We start from the raw sequence: 18,332 nt of genomic DNA on the forward strand, positions 1-18,332 counted from the left end.
ATAACAATGATTGACAGGGAGCTAAGATGGAGGTGGCTCTCTCTATACTGACTGCCAGGTGTAAAGGGCTGAGCTTATAACAATGATTGACAGGGAGCTAAGATGGAGGCGGCTCTCTCTATACTGACTGCCAGGTGTAAAGGGCGGAGCTTATAACAATGATTGACAGGGAGCTAAGATGGAGGTGGCTCTCTCTATACTGACTGCCAGGTGTAAAGGGTGGAGCTTATAACAATGATTGACAGGGAGCTAAGATGGAGGTGGCTCTCTCTATACTGACTGCCAGGTGTAAAGGGCGGGGCTTATAACAATGACTGACAGGGAGCTAAGATGGAGGCGGCTCTCTCTATACTGACTGCCAGGTGTAAAGGGCGGAGCTTATAACAATGATTGACAGGGAGCTAAGATGGAGGTGGCTCTCTCTATGCTGACTGCCAGGTGTAAAGGGCGGAGCTTATAACAATGATTGACAGGGAGCTAAGATGGAGGTGGCTCTCTCTATGCTGACTGCCAGGTGTAAAGGGCGGAGCTTATAACAATGATTGACAGGGAGCTAAGATGGAGGTGGCTCTCTCTATACTGACTGCCAGGTGTAAAGGGCGGAGTTTATAACAATGATTGACAGGGAGCTAAGATGGAGGTGGCTCTCTCTATACTGACTGCCAGGTGTAAAGGGCGGAGCTTATAACAATGATTGACAGGGAGCTAAGATGGAGGCGGCTCTCTCTATACTGACTGCCAGGTGTAAAGGGCGGAGCTTATAACAATGATTGACAGGGAGCTAAGATGGAGGTGGCTCTCTATACTGACTGCCAGGTGTAAAGGGCGGAGCTTATAACAATGATTGACAGGGAGCTAAGATGGAGGTGGCTCTCTATACTGACTGCCAGGTGTAATGGGCGGAGCTTATAACAATGATTGACAGGGAGCTAAGATGGAGGTGGCTCTCTCTATACTGACTGCCAGGTGTAAAGGGCGGAGCTTATAACAATGATTGACAGGGAGCTAAGATGGAGGTGGCTCTCTCTATACTGACTGCCAGGTGTAAAGGGCGGAGCTTATAACAATGATTGACAGGGAGCTACGATGGAGGTGTCCAGTTCTAGGATAAAGAGCTGTGGATTTCTAAATTAAATTTAATTTAAAATACATTTTAATTTCGTTAAATATAGGGGATAAGTAAGCGTAATATTAAAAATCAGGAGTGAAATTACCTGTGTCATGGAACATTGATAGATATGATATCATTAATCAACAATAATATAGTTATTATATTCGTTGTAAAGTGCTTTATTAAAAAGTTATGTAAATATCTCTCTTGGGAAATGAATTATCTTTAAGCTGTTTATTAATGAGCATTTCCCAATACTGTCAGAGATTGATGGATGGGTTCAGGATGTTTGGTCAGAGCACAGAGCGGTCAAGGGTCAGGAAATTGCCCAACTACAAAGTAACAGAAGAACGAAGCAGATCTGTCCGATTGGTAGCTCCAGCTAATTGGATATGAATTCCTAGGTGGTCTGGCTTTATGTTTCTTTTGTGAAGTGCATTTTATTAGAAATTCTCCGTGCCTCGTAAATTAAAAGTTTAGGGAAAAAAAACACAATCAGAAAAATGTTAAAGGACTACTCTAGGCACCCAGACCACTTCAGCTTAATGAAGTGGTCTGGGAGCCAGGTCCAGTTAGGGTTAACCCATTTTTTTTTATAAACATAGCAGTTTCAGAGAAACTGCTATGTTTATAAATGGGTTAATCCAGCCCTCAAAGCCTCTAGTGGCTGTCTCATTGACAGCCGGTAGAGGCGCTTGCGTGATTCTCTCTGTGAAAATCACAGTGAGAGCACGCAAGCGTCCATAGGAAAGCATTGAGAATGCTTTCCTATGAGACCGGCTGAATGCGCGCGCAGCTCTTGCCGCGCGTGCGCATTCAGCCGAATGGGAGGAGAGGAGAAGGATCGTAGGAGGAGAGCTCCCCGCCCGGCGCTGGAGAAAGGTAAGTTTTAACCCCTTTCCTCTCCGCAGAGCCCGGCGGGAGGGGCTCCCTGAGGGTGGGGGCACCCTCAGGGCACTATAGTGCCAGGAAAACGAGTATGTTTTCCTGGCACTATAGTGGCCCTTTAAGTAGAAAGAATTCAATGTTATCAAACTCACCAGGACTGTGAGTTAATATGTGATTTATTAACATGAATTAACTTAATTCTGTATATAAATTCTGCTTTATTTACTACTATACAATGTTTATTTATATATCACCCACCATTCAAGATAGATGAACGGCTGGGCCTGTAGTTGTGGGAGGGGTTATTCCGGCCTATGCCCCTTCCTCTGGGCTTACACTGTCTGGTTCAGCCCACCCACCACTCCCTTTATCAAGTCATTTAAATTGGCGGGCCCTCTTTTTACAGGCCTACCCCGAACTTTGATTTCGGCACACCACAAGAGACTTATGCACCGCTGACATAACTTGGCTTATTGTCCCCGACTGCAAATACTGTTTTATACTTTTTTTTTTCCTTACTTGATATCTTGAGTTTTTTTGTGAACAGAATTAAACCCCTCTTTCTCTTCTTCCTTCTGCTTAACAAACTCACTAACCTTTTTATCTTGGTCTCTTCTTTTCCCTCTTTGTAGCTCGTTACCTTTATTAGGTAAGGTTTGACATTTTCGATTGGTTTATACTACAAATTTTCTTTAGCTGCTGTGTGGCCTTCATGGTTTAGCAATATCAACGCTGGTCTCTTTCTCTTTGATGTCCTTATTTTCCGAACTTCTCTGCTGAAATCGCCGGTTTGGTTTTATTGTTTCAAGAATATGTTGTATTCTTATTTTTCCCTGTAAGCTGTGTCCATTTTACTTTTGTATATCTATGAGTGAGATATTTTTTAAAATCTCCTTTCTGCATATCTCTGTTTCATAAACTGCTTTTAAACAAACCACATTTAAAATTCCCCCTAAAATGTCATCTCAAGCAATAGAGCTCGACTATTTCTGAATTTGTATTTCAGTTTGTTACAATTTAATCTACAGACCCTAAAGCAGGTTATCTTGCAGAAATGTTTATGTGTGAAGAGTGTGTCCTTCTTTTATTTTACAAAAAGTGCAGATTCCCATAGAAAGTGCACTTTCATAAATGAACATGGTTACGCCCCCCTGGCTGTCAATCAGACAAGTGGTCCTGTTACTTCCTGGTTGGTAAGCACAAGGAAGGATTTGAAGAAAGATAGGAGGTATAGGAAGTATAAGATTTTGTTTAGGCGGGCATGAGTGGGTGTGGGGTTCCACAACTCACATCACTAATAAAGTGTATAATGGGAAGGACCACACAGAAAAAGAGGTGGCCATAAAAGTAACAGACTTACCTGGGCCTGTCTACTGATGGACTGAAGGGTTATGTCTGGACGACCGGCAACCTGCAGGACGTGGCAGACAGCCATGATGAAGCATTCTCTGTATAGTCCTAGTACCCACTGCACAACACAAGCAAATCTAAAGAATGCGCTACATCAGAGAACTAAATTGGGCCAGCGGGGAAAATCCTCATATCAAAATCCTCATAACAGAACACAGAATACAATATAATTAGGAGCACTTTCTTTCAGTTTTTTGATTTCAACTCACTAAACAGGTAATTGAATTAGCCAACTTTATGCCTAAGTATGAGAGGGATGACGTACACCAGTCAAAAGCATATTGTGATTTCAATTGGGACACCTCAGGATGTGGTAGATTGACAGGCAAAGCTTGGGTTTTAGATGTGTTATTTTTTATAGTATGACACCCTCCCATATGCTGTCAGGAGATCTAAAAGATGGTGTATGGAGGTAACTGGATGTGTTGCATATACGAGGATGTCGTCCACAAAGAGAGCTAACTTTTTTATGCCTCCAGGAGTGTTCAACCCTTGTATGCTTGTGCATTGATTTATAAGGGGTGTGACGAGACCAACCCCACCACTGTGCATTGGAGGAGCCTGGTTGCCCACCTGCTGCCTTTAGACTATGGCCCCATGTTGAAACGCTTGATTTTCCCCTGCAGAGACACGAAAGCCGGGTCATTCGGTACTTGCCCTGTTTGAGCGGTGATACCCCAGATAGCTATGCCATGGAGCCCATTTGTATAATGAAAGACTGTATGAAAGACTTTGGCTCCATGGCAAATGAACTGTATGTATGTGATCTGAGCGCCATTCAGTAATAATGTGCGCTCAGATCTAAGCTATGTGGGGATATGTTGAATGTACCTGTTTAATGCAATAGCTGTACAGTTATATATTTTTATGTATTTTATTGTCTTTTGCTACCATCAGTTTAAGCATGCGTGGTATAGGCATAAGGCTATCCTAGCTATAAGAGGCCAGGGACTAATGATATTATTTAGAAAATTGGGCAGACTAGATGGGCTGAATGGTTCTTATCTGCCGTCACATTCTATGTGGCTAATGGAGTTTTGCCTCTGTCCTTGGAGATAATTGGATTACTTCCCAATAGTGATGTCGCGAACATAAAATTTTCCGTTCACAAATGGCGAACGCGAAGGGGTGTGACGAGACCAAACTCCCCGTTTAACGCACCGCAAACAGTCCATTTGCACAACCGCAAACTCCCCATTTGCACAAGGTTGGATACCAAGCTAGCCATGTCCCGTTCCTTGTCCTCACTGATGTCATTGAAGGTCTCTTCCTCCACCCAGCCACGTACAACACCAAGGTCTGTGTCTTTGTATATCGTACTAGTGTAAGCTCATTGGGGCAGGGTCCTCTTCACCTTCTGTTCCCACATGTCATACATGTTTTGTTAGGATGAAATGTTTGTCCTGTTACCTAGTGTACAGCGCTAAGGAATATGTTGGTGCTATATAATTGTAATTGTAGTGCTCAAGGGGATAAATCCAACAATGGATCAGCATCCACATATGGAATAGCGACCTCAAGCTGCCTGTTTTCTGTTTTGAGCAAGTTTTACTTGATTTTGTCGATGTGCCATGATATTTATATATTTTTTTATTAAGTTGCACTCTTTGTACTATACAGATGAACAGTTGAATGCAGAACAGAAGAAAAAGAGAAAGCAAAGGAGGAACCGAACTACATTTAACAGCAGTCAGCTACAGGCTCTGGAGAGAGTCTTTGAGAGAACGCATTATCCCGATGCCTTTGTACGAGAAGATCTAGCACGTAGAGTAAATCTAACTGAAGCCCGAGTCCAGGTAATTGCACGTGTTTCTGTTCTTAACTCTACAGTTTTACAACGTTAGCAATCTACTGGTATAATTGTATAACTCAATGTCAGATTTTATCCCAACTTTCAGTGCATCAACCTTCACATAACCACATGGTACCACAACATAAACTGATAAAAACTGCTTTCAGTTAACTAGGGTTGGAACCCAAATGGGATCCTTAAAGACACACTCTCACACCCTTCAACATTTCAGTTTGTTGCAATGCTTTATGTGTCTTCTCTATTTATTTTACAAAAAGTACAGATTTCAGTAGAAATTAACACTTGTATAAAGATAACTTGTTACACTCAGTTCTGTTACTTCCTGGTTGTTTAGCCCAATTAATTTAAAGGAACACTATAGGGTCAGGAACACAAACATGTACTCCTGACCCTGTAGTGCTAAACCCACCATTTAGGTGGCTTGCCCCTTTGAAAGAAATTAAAACTCACCTTATATCTACGGCCATGCGGGTCTGCTGGTCCCGCCCCCCCAGGTGACATAATCAGAATTGCCGATTTTTAGCCAATCCAATGCTTTCCCATTTTTCGGCAAGGGGGCAGGGCCAAATGCATCTCTATGAGGAAAATACAGTGTCCCCATGCAGAGCGTGGAGACGCTGAACGGCAGTGCTGCGTACTATGCAGCACTGAGCCAGGAAGCCCCTCCAGTGGTGTACCTAGGGTTAATGTAAACACTGCCTTTTCTCTGAATGACAATGTCTGCAGGCAATGATTATACTTACTAGAACAACTACATTAAAGGACCACTATAGGCACCCAGACCACTTCAGCTTAATGAAGTGGTCTGGGTGCCAGGTCCAGCTAGGAATAACGCTTTCTTCTGTAAACATAGCAGTTTCAGAGAAACTGCTATGTTTATAATAGGGTTAATCCAGCCTCTAGTGGCTGTCCCATTGACAGCCGCTAGAGGCGCTTCCGCGCTTCTCATTGTGATTTTCACAGTGAGAAGACGCCAGTGTCCATAGGAAAGCATTGAGAATGCTTTCCTATGGACTGGCTGAATGCGCGCGCGGCTCCTGCTGCGCATGCGCATTCAGCCGATGATGTCGCTATGGAGGAGGAGAGTTCCCCGCCCGGCGCTGGAAAAAGAGGTAAATTTAACCCCTTCCACCCCCTAGTATGTTTTCCTGGCACTATCGTGGTCCTTTAAGCAGTGTTTTACAGTTACGTACAAATGGAATTCTTTCACTAAAACCGATTGATCATTTTCAGACCCACATCCTTACACCAATGGAAAGAATCCCAGGCACTCACTGTGATTGTTCTTCAAGCAGATTTATTGCAACGTTTCGACCTCAATGAGGTATTTTTCAAGCCACATCCACATCCTTACACCAACCTCTAGCCGGTTGTGGGGGCGCAGCTAAATGCAGCCTCTTACTGCTCACACAGAGGGGAAGCAGGAAGGAGTCCCTGCTTCCCACAGCAGGGACTGAATCCACTCCTCATCTGGCCCAAGCTGACTGTAAGTGAGAGAGTGTGTGTGCTGTGTGTAACTGTGATTGTGACTGTCTTTGTGTGTGTGTGTGTGTGAGACTGTGTGTGTGTGTCTGCCTGTGATTGTGTGTGTGTGTGTGTGTGTGACTGTCTGCCTGTGAGTGTCTGTGTGACTCTGTGTGTGATTGTCTGCCTGTGTGTGTGTGTGTGAGACTGCCTGCCTGTGATTGTGGGTGTGTGTGAGTGACTGTCTGTGACTGTGTGTGTGTGTGACTATCTGCCTGTGATTGTGTGTGTGTGTGTGTGTGTGTGACTGTCTGCCTGTGATTGTGTGTGTGTCTGTCAGCCTGTGATTTTGTGTGTGTGTGTGTGTGTGTGACTGTCTGCCTGTGATTGTGTATGTGTGTGACTGTCTGCCTGTGATTGTGTGTGTGTGACTGTCTGCCTGTGATTGTGTGTGCGTGTGTGACTGTCTGCCTGTGATTGTGTGTGCGTGTGTGACTGTCTGTGACTGTGTTGTGTTTATGTATGACTGTCTGCCTGTGACTGTGTGTTTGACTGTCTGCCTGTAATCTGTGTGAGTGACTGTGTTAGACTGTGTGCATCTGACTGTGTCTGACGGTCTTCGCCCTGCAGTGAGCCGGCAGCCGGGATATTATGTCATTGCGGCCTCTGCGTCATTACAGGGCGTGCGATGGACCTGTGCAGGAAGAGCACAGAGATCCCAGCAGCAACGACTAGTCACCAAGGACTGAGGATCCACTCCAGCCCTTCTAGAGCAAGGTAGCGAGGCTGGGTGGACCTCTTAATTATTAAATGTGTGTATGTATGTAATGTTTGTGTGTGTATGCGATTGTGTGTCTGTGATTGTATGTGTGTGGGTCAGTGATTGTGTTTGTGTATATCTGTGATTATGTGTGTGATTGTGTGTATCTCTGCGCATGTGTTTAGTAGATAGCTCCCTTATTTCCTGTCCTTAAATATTGCAATCCCACATAAGGATAACAAATAAGGGATTTATCTACTAAACAACTGATGATAAGAAAAGGGCGTTTTTAATTTTGATCCTTTAGCTGTTTAATAGATAATTCCCTGAATTGGTGCCCGTATGTGAGATTTCCATAGTTAAAGATACCAAATGAGGGTGCTGTTTAGCAGATAGCACCTTATTTGGTGTCCTTAAATATGGCAATCCCACAAAGGATAGCAACTAGAGGAGATTGAAATTGAGAGGTGTCAATGAATTATATGCAAATGTGTAGTCAGATGCCAGCATGCAGAAAACAGCCCACCCCTGTTTTGACTGTGGTATCTTATGTGCCCCCCCTCCCCCTATATATTGTTCCTACAGTCACCACGATGTCTGCACGTGTGTCAATGTGTATCTGTGTGTGACTGTTTTTCTGTGTATCTGCATGTGTGTATATGTGTCTGCATGTGTGTATGTCCGTGTATGTGTAAATGTGCAGACACTCTTGCATTTCAACGTCAACACTACATACAAACCCCACCATTATATATATATAACCATACCACTGCATTCAAATACCACACACCACACAAATGCATGCTTGCATTCAAACACCAACACTACATACAAACCCCACCATTATATATATATAACCATACCACTGCATTCAAATACCACACAACACACAAATGCATGCTTGCATTCAAACACCAACACTACATACAAACACACCCCTACATTCACTCACACATACTCCATACAAAAACATGCATACATTCACACACAAACAGTGCTCAGTGCTAAACACATTAAACATTTTTGGGGTTGTTTTTTATACTTAAAGTTGGGGGTTGGGTGTTGGGGGGGGGAGGGGGGGTACGCCCCTGATACTAGGATCCCAGTTTAGAGTTTGCAATGCTCTTCTAACAATGGGTTATTACTTGATCCATTTTTTAAGCCCTATGATCTATTTCATAAGCCCTATGATCCATTTTATAAGCCCTATGATCCATTTTATAAGCCCTATGATCCATTTTATAAGCCCTATGATCTATTTTATAAGCCCTATGATCCATTTTATAAGCCCTATGATCTATTTTATAAGCCCTATGATCCATTTTATAAGCCCTATGATCTATTTTATAAGCCCTATGATCCATTTTATAAGCCCTATGATCCATTTTATAAGCCCTATGATCTATTTTATAAGCCCTATGATCCATTTTAAAAGCCCTATGATCCATTTTATAAGCCCTATGATCCATTTTATAAGCCCTATGATCCATTTTATAAGCCCTATGATCCATTTTATAAGCCCTATGATCTATTTTATAAGCCCTATGATCCATTTTATAAGCCCTATGATCCATTTTATAAGCCCTATGATCTATTTTATAAGCCCTATGATCCATTTTATAAGCCCTATGGTCCATTTTATAAGCCCTATGATCCATTTTATAAGCCCTATGATCCATTTTATAAGCCCTATGATCTACTTTGTAAGCTCCATACTGCTTGACCATTCTGTGTCAATGTGAGGTCTATTTTTCAGTTGTCACCATTTATGGAACTCTATTCCGATTCTCTTTTATTGGACTTTATTTTTAAGGAATGCCTACATTTTTTCAGGTGTTCGCGCTAGCTTTCCTGGCATTGGCAAAGCTAGCCATTCATAATATCAGAAATCAGGTTTTGCAATAATTTCCCCATTTTGAAACTACCGTTTCCATTTGAGTATGCTTATCATTAAAAATGACTATAGTCCAAATTTCATAAATGCTATTAAAGGAACACTCCACGCACCATAACCTCTACAGCACACAGCTCATTGGCTGAGAGCAGTCAGGGTTTATAGCTCAGGAGAATTATAGGAAGCTCCTAGCACAAGCTAAGTCAACTCAATAGAGGAAGTGATCAGTGCATGGAGGACCCATTAGAAATCAAATCAGGTAATTCCTGTCACCATAACCACTAAAACATGCCGTAGCGGAGAATTCTTTTAATGTCCGATCTTACTCAGCTCATTCTCTTCATTGTTATTTTCTATGCACGATCAAAAACCCGTAAAAGTATGCCAGTTTGATTAGTTTCTTTCTGATTACTGGAATTGTCCCAGAAGCTTATTAAGTGTTGGTTCAGCATAGCCATGTTGTATTACGGGTACAGCAACTTTTTAAAAAATTCTAGTTCAACACTTTACTTCTTCAATCAATAGCCGACTTACGAGAACGAGACTCTGTTTTCTAAAAGTTTATTCTTGGCGATAAAAGGATTAAAGAAGTGGTTTCATTAGCAGGCTAGGAAGCAATAAATATATGTCTACCTCATTAACCATGAACCACGTGCCAAATGTGTATATTGAGCGTCTGCTTTCTGTAACTTCGCTCACCAAATCTGGTCTCTGAAGAGCAGGCTCGTTAAAATCCCAATAATAGTCATTGCATCGTCTAAAAAAGTCAATGCTTCTTCCTACAAATAAATTACTATCTCTGCTATGAAATCTAAAACATCACATACTATAGATTATCATTCCACAAATAGATGTGAGTTCATAAAGCATAATAGTTTATATCACAAAATATATATATATATACGGCATAAATGATAAAAAGCCTTTTTAAACTATTTCATGATATATTAATCCTCTGATATAATTCACTTGAAGTGTTTGGTATGTATTTCCAAAAATCTTCAAAATATCCTTGCACCTAAAAAGCTATCTCTTGTGATTATATATATATATGTGTGTGTGCGTGTGTATGTGTGTGTGTGTGTGTGTGTTGGTAAAAACAGGAATGAAACCGTTAAATAATGAGTAGCATTGTACAGCTTGAATTGATTACCTTTGGCAAACTGCCGAGAGCGGTACTCTAATGGTCCCCATGTTGCCCCCAGATTTGATAGTCGGGAAAACATTGTATTTTAGTGAAAGCGCTCTGCTTTGAGATATGTTGGGTTGGCAGTATGGGGAGAGGCATTTTATCATCCTACAGAGCTTTCCGACCAGGACTGAAAATGAATCTAACCCGAGAAGGTGTCCGGTTACAGTGATTACAATCCCTTATAACTTTTGCATCGTGAATGATGTTCTAATATCAGCTTGTAAATTTCACTGGGATTACTTGATGGGGCTCTTAAAGTTTGCTCGAATTACTTTAACTTCAGCGGGTTCGCTGGAGTTGAGTTAATTTACTATATCGTTAATTGCTGCCCGTTTTTTCTTGTGAAATGTCCTATTTTTATCATTTTCAAGTAATATAATATATCTATATCTGTGCTTGTTTTATTGCCATGTTTTTACATTTTTCTAAACCGAATATTTAGTTGAATTATAGGGATGCGTGGCTTATTAACTTTAAACAAAATAAATGCCTCTAAAACACGTAAGTTTACACAATGATAATATTTTATTTATTGATTTAACCTTAATAGGAAAAAATGGGTGGTTTCTTAAAATGTATACCTTATTTTATCGTGCTTAAAACAGGATGCAACATAAAAATGTTTTATATCATTTATATATTTATAATGCTTTATTTTAAATAAGATGGCTGTAAATATCACAATCGCAAAATCAAAAAGGTAGGATTGTTTGTGACGTTTTTAATTTTCAATTTTACAAATCTAGATAAAAACCTAGAAATAAAACAAAAACGCGGCAGACACAGGATACCTTCAGAAAGTTCCGCAAGCCATCCAGGGCTAGAAATAAATATTAAAAACGCCATAAACTAAGAAATACATTGCACCTTTTTTAAACAGCTGTTGCCAACCCATATTGAGGCCGAAGGAAGACTAGTGCCTTAGCAATTATATCAATGAGAGAACAGCTCGGTTTAACAAATGATATCGCAGAGATGCCACCAATAACGAGTCTGACAGTAGGATACTTGAGTATGGAAGTTATTAGAAAGGTTTTAATATCATTTGGGGTAAATACGAGTTTTTGCTTTTTAATTGACTGGAATATGAAGACCTCTATCTGTACTTTGAATATTTGGTATCACGTTTGTATTTTATATATCTGTTGCAACCAAAACTGGGGAACACCATGAAGGTGTCTATTCTAGAGATAAGAATCATATCCTCCTACTGAAGGCAAAAAAAGCAATAAAGGAGGGATATAATTGCAAAATACAGAAGGTGGAGACCAAAAAGGGAGAAGTGAGGCTTTAGGATATGAAGTGGTGGGGGAAAGGGATGGATCATTGGGTGTAAAGGGAAACAGGGATTGAGTAAGTTTTTGTTTGAACCTGAGTAAAAGTGAGAGATCCACTGTGGAGAAAAAGACAAGTCCATATCCTTTTTGAATCAAATTGATGACTGAGACTCGGAGGACAATCGACCTTCACTGCCCCTGTGCTCTATAGCGACAGTTACTTCTAAGACAGTAGACACGTTTAGGAGATGTCTGGTTATTAAGGAAGGAAAGTTATTAATAATTTCTCACATCATTTCAAATGCATTTGGGGACCAGATGTCTGCCACTTGTACTTATGAACGTGGACTGGAAGGGACAAAGGGCAGTCCAGAATCCACTCTTACATGTTTCTTCATTGAACCCTGGAAGCCTCCAATAACCATTCTCACGGTAGATCTGTTTATCCTTTAAGAACCCACAGAGGACTGAACTTCATACTGACTACAGGAACTTTAAAAGGCTGGATGTTGGATAGAAGATTTTTTGACAAAGCGAAAATGCCAGATGTAATGCTGGCTAGCAGTGCTGTGCTCTCTTAGGAAATCACAACACATTTTTCTCTGATTACATCGTCCACACCATAACCCTCCTTCACATACTGAAACTCAATTCGCAAAGTTAAAACAATAGCAAAACAACAGCCATTCCTGGCACTCCTTCCATTATCAAAAATATATTGTTTAATGCTTTAATGTCTCATTACAACTACTGCTCTAGGTGCACTTTTACAAGAAACAATTAGTCCAAAGGAGTTCAATAGACTGTATATAGAAATCTCTCTTTTTAATAATTTGTGGCATATTCTACCCAAATAGAAGCCATGTTGAGCCTCAACCAAATGACGGTGGACTGCGTTCTCTTTTCTGCTTTCATTCCTAATACCGGCATCTGTGGATTTACTGGGAAATATTCTGATATCTTACATAAATATGGAAGCATGGCAAGATTGTTTACTAATGTGAGAATTCAGAGTGACATAGTGTACCTATAACCTTAATTTTAGTAATGACACAAATATTTAGCATAACTTCAGCAGCACAGATCATAAGCAAAACGACCAATCAAAACACAGCTAGACACTCCATAAAACGCCATGCCAGTCTAAGCTCCTCCTCTTTCTTTGTAGTGACAGTAATAAAAATATAGTCAGAGATAGTAAAACATGTCATAAGGAACTATGAAAAAGAATGCCTAAACCCGGATGAGGAGTTGTCTAGAGCAGAAGTGGGTCTTGCCATGGAAGTAACTGATCACACTGAAAGTAAACAAAAATAAGTGGAAGGCATCTGAAATGGTACGTTGTCCATTGTAATGGAGCTCACTGTACCCTGACTGGGTACCTCCGCCAAGGACCTCTTCCTAGCTGGAACAGGGGACTAACCGCAGCACTTCTGCCCAAAGTCGCCGTGGCTTGACTGGGGTCCTGGAATCGCTCCCTCCTGGAGCCGAATAGGGAACTTGCCCACCCCCAGGCACTGGACGACACTCAGTCCTGGGAGCTCAACTCCTTACAAGGACTTTCCCAGTTGAATCCTACATACTGAAACAGTGATTAGTGATTAACCCTTTCCCCTCCCAGTAACCACACAACACATAGTTCTTGGGAGTATAAACTGGAATGCTTTAATCTGGCCAGATGGCCTGCTTTTATACAATTCAGAGTCACAGCAAACACACCCAGGACACTCCCACACAAAACAGGGTAATCCCTCCCCTGTGCCTGAGAGATAATTGAGTCAGGAACTGTACAGACTCAATTATCTCCAGGCACAGAAAACACACAATCATCCCCTGATAGCACCGATCTGGTTGACCAACATATCCAAAAATCACCCAGATCGGTTCAGGGTTTTGGGATTTTCATGAAAGTCAGTTATTTAACAGACCGTGCACATGGTTCTATGCCCAAAACAGTTCAATGAAATCATGACTAACAGAACTAGAAGAACCCAGAACCAGAGAAGGATAGTAAGCTAAACCCAGAGCATATACACAAGACATGAGGAAAACATGAACACAACATGGGCATGACTGGACAGGACTCTACATGGACTGGGTATACAAACTAAAACAAGACAAGATAACATAGGCAAAACAAGAGGAGAAATAACTAAGTACTACATATGGAAATCATGGGGGTTTAGTCACACTATATGATCATACATTGCATAAGCCTGCCACAACGCCAATGTACCCCATATCTGGCAGGTCCTACACTGCCTAATGTATACTAAAACATCCACAGATTCAGAACACATCTATAGTACTTACCTGCTGAAAGATGGAAACAAACGGGTGTGGCAAATAAAACAAACATTTAAAGGAAACCTGGAGACTGGGAAATCCAGGGACGAACTATAGGAATGAACCCAGAAATCCCAGCATCAAGAAAACCAGACATAGAATAGAAAACCAAGCAAGAATAGCAAAAAGAGTACTGGATACCAGAAGCCAAGTCCAGACATCAGAACAGAGCAGAGCAGGATGTGACAAGCAGTATTCCCACAAACTAAGGGGAATACTGCCAAACACTAACCGGAGGTGACTTCTCCTCTCTCAGCAGCCGGGTCTGTATCATTAAGGACGCCGCTCGCTGCAGCTGGGAATAATTTAAGGGTTTCCTGTTTAACCCTTAACCCCTTAAGGACACATGACATGTGTGACATGTCATGATTCCCTTTTATTCCAGAAGTTTGGTCCTTAAGGGGTTAAGGGGTTAAAGGGTCAGATCAATTAATTTAATATGGGTGTGTTACACACATTAGCTTGATCACATGTTTCCCTACAGCCTTTGAACAGGAACAGGAAACGCCTTTAGCTATTTAAACCTAGTTTGTCCATTTCTCTGCCCTGTCGTGATTTCCAGTTGGTTATCCGAGAGCGCGTACCTTGTATTGATTTCTTGTGTATCTGACCTTGGCTTCCCTTATTGACTATCCAACCTCTGTATTCCTTGACCTTTGGCTTGGCTCCTGACTATTCTGATTTCTCCGTTCCTTGACTCATGGCTTGTTCATCGTTTACGTTATTTCTTCGTCTTGTCTTTTCCCTGTCTTGTGGCATTTTACCTTTATGCGTTAAATCCGGCCATTCTAAGGCCCAGTAATACGTCCTAGGTATTTTCTTGCGTTCTACTTAAGTTCTGCGTGTTGGGCATCTACAGTATCCTGAAATTAACCAACGAAAAGAAAGCCAAGGGTGGGAAAATGTTCACCTCCTGACATTAGTAAAATTAAGATTATAGGTACACTACGTTAGTATGATCTACAATTTTACCACATGACAGGAGGCTTCATATTTAGCATTTTTCATGCTGAGGATTTAGAAAAGTGAAAGAAGCATGAGAAGAATGTCTATCGTAAAACACACAAAATAATTCTCCCGTGTCCAAACCACACATTGCCTACATGTCGGCAAACTTGAAAAGTGATATATAGGAAAGGCAGGCCGTAGTGGGGGTTAAATAAACAGAAATATAAAGCAGATAAGGCAATTTAACTGTGACAATACAATATAAAAACAAGATAAATACAGAAAGATGTCACAAGGACAAATACTCTGTCCTGTGCAAGCAGGAGCAGCAAAGAAAGAGGAGGAACTTAGACTGACAGGGCCTTTTGTGGAATGTGTAGTTGTTTTTTGATTGGTTGTTCTGTTTATGATCTGTGCTGCTGGAGTAAAGGGAGTTATGCAAACTATGAAGCCTTCTGTCATGTGGTAAAATTAAGGTCAAAGTCGCTAAACTGGAATAATTCTCTAAGTCAGATGTACTTTAACTATGGCTACTCTTATTGTAAAGGACCACTATAGTGCCATGAAAACAAGCTCGTTTTCCTGGCACTATGGGGTTATTAGGTCCTTCCCACCCTCATGGCCCCCCTCCCGCTGGGCTGAAGGGGTTAAAACCCACTTACCTTAATCCAGCGCTCGGTTCCCTCGGTGCTGGCGACCTCTCCTCTACCTGGCGACGTCAGCGCCGAATGCGCATTTAAACCGCCCATAGGAAAGCATTACTCAGTGCTTTCCTATGGACATCAGCATGTTCTCACTGTGATTTTCACAGTGAGAATCGCGGAAGCGCCTCTAGCGGCTGTCAGTGAGACAGCCACTAGAGGCTGGATTAACCCTCAGTGAAGCAGTTTCTCTGAAACTGCTATGTTTACAGCTGCAGGGTTAAAACTAGAGGGACCTGGCACCCAGACCACTTCATTGAGCTGAAGTGGTCTGGGTGCCTATAGTGGTCCTTTAAATTTGAAATTTATTTTGAATTCTCACATTAGTAAATAATATGGGAGTTTACCAATCACTCTTTTTTTTGTCTCTGATTCCTTGTCGAAGCAGGAACATATTTGACCTCTGCTCTCATGTCGAACATTTTTTTTTTCCATTTTCTCGTAATGCAATTTGAAATTACGTTTGTTTTTAATTGCTTCTAATTATATACGTATTTATTTTAAACTGTAAAATGCAATAAATGAAAATGTTGATGGACCTGAGCCTTTTCTTTTAACCCATATTATTTTGTAACTGCTGAATGTTTTGGCACCCGTACCTAGACTGTATTTTTGTAACCAACGCTATGAAGACTTGAAGGGATTTCTGAAGAAGAAATATTTCAGGACCCAGCTTAGAATGTTGGCTTTGCCTTAAATGATACGCAACTTTTAAATTTCCTGTCTTGAAGAAACTAGAAGCAAAAATATTATAAGAGACAAAGCCGTTATGTTGAAGCCTTCCCTGTTTAAATAACATAGACCGTGGGGATCACTGCTTTTCTTTCAATCATTCAATATTGTTTTTTAATAAATTGTCCACGTCTCCGTGAACCTTCACCAATATTCATATTCTGACAATAATTTCCCATTCTCAAAATCTGTAGCTATCAGCCGACCTTACTCAATGCAAGTCGGTAATGATTCAAATCCCAGTTCTTATCGTTAGTGATTAACGTCTCTTTACTAACCGGGTTATTCACTAAAGTAAGAATTCAAAGTCAATTTCAAATTTAAGGCCAAGAAGCCAAACGGAAAGATGACTTGGAGATGTATAGAGTTTAGCTAATTTGATTTTACGTTTGAAAATCTATTTTAATTCTCAAAACTGTAAGTTTTTAATGACTGGTAATTAGCAGCTACTGAAACACCTCTCAAAGAGAAACGACAGAACGTCATACTTACGATATTTCTCTTTTACTGGCTGTTATCCATGTCAGTATCACCGATGGGATTTCCAAAGTTTACCGACGGGGAGGAATAAAACATAAATGGACCAAATGCATCTAATCAATGCAAAACTAATTTTAATCTAAACATTATGCCAGAATCAAGAACTTTCCTCCCAAATGAGGAAATAGATGAGCTGGTAACATCTAAAGGGTAATGTCCTCCCAAAAGAGGAAATAGATGAGCTGGTAACATCTAAAGGGTAATGTCCTCCCAAAAGAGGAAATAGATGAGCTGGTAACATCTAAAGGTGCAAATTTCCTCCATTAAAGTATCTGCCAAAGAAGTCCAAGATGCTGAGACAGTCCTGGTAGAGTGAGCCTTGATTCCCTCTGGTACCTTCCTCCCGGCCACCTTGTAGGCCTTCTAAATTGCAGAAGTAATCCATCTGTGAATTGTATAGATAGAGGCAGCCGTTCCTTTATGGTAACCAAATGACACAACAAAAAGCCTGGTTGTTTTTCTAAATTCCTTAGTTTGGTCAAGATATACTTGTAGCGGTCTGACCACATCCAAGGTGTGCAAACAGGATTCTTCTTTAGATGAAGGATTCTTATAGAAAGAAGGTAATACTGTATCATTTCTTGATTCAGATGGAATTTTGAGAGGACTTTAGGAGTAAATTCCCGAACCTTTTTCAGAGCTGCCATATCTTACAAGATTTGATTGAATGGCTATTCAAGTCCAGAAGCCCTTCTAGCAGATGTGATTGCAATAAGAAATACATGTTTCGACCTGAAGTCCCATAGGGATGATAAAACTGTATAGCACTGCTGGTAGATCACATGCTGGAATGACATTTTTAATTATTGATCTGATTCTCATGGTTCCCTTTATAAATCGCTTGATTGTAGGGTCAAGAGTCCATTGGACATTAGATATTGTTACCGGAGGAATAACAGGAACAAACCGCAGAAGCCACACATAGAGATATGGACACAGGTCTTCAGGAAGCAAGAGGCCTTTATTCACGTACCGATCGGGTCTCAGATGAACTCCTGTTCCAAAAATATCTGAGAGACCAAAAGCATGGTGCATAGGACTTTTGTTAACAGCATATCCCCTCCCATACAGTATAACCCCTCCTATATTCCTCATACCAATCAGCACACAGGATGTTCAGGATCACCTTATATGGGCAGACCACATGGCTTGTTGAAGACAAAGGATTTTACTATCCACTTCCACACATGCTCAGCATACTGATGACTCATCCAACTGTTTGTCACCAGATACTAATTAGCATATGCCATGTGGAG

At 41.0% G+C, this 18,332-nt stretch overlaps 1 protein-coding gene across 2 annotated transcripts in view; it reads left to right on the plus strand.

Moving 5' to 3' along the window:
• PRRX1 (paired related homeobox 1) overlaps window positions 1–18,332 on the plus strand; it is a 116,416-nt gene that overhangs the window by 82,852 nt on the left and 15,232 nt on the right. For both annotated transcript variants that reach the window (XM_063427608.1, XM_063427609.1), the window contains exon 2: window positions 5,030–5,205. In XM_063427608.1, the coding sequence (XP_063283678.1) occupies window positions 5,030–5,205 (176 nt within the window). The remainder of the gene's footprint in view (window positions 1–5,029; window positions 5,206–18,332) is intronic.

This window comes from Pelobates fuscus, chromosome 7 (assembly GCF_036172605.1).
Source record: "Pelobates fuscus isolate aPelFus1 chromosome 7, aPelFus1.pri, whole genome shotgun sequence".
In the NCBI taxonomy this organism is placed as follows: Eukaryota; Metazoa; Chordata; class Amphibia; order Anura; family Pelobatidae; genus Pelobates; species Pelobates fuscus.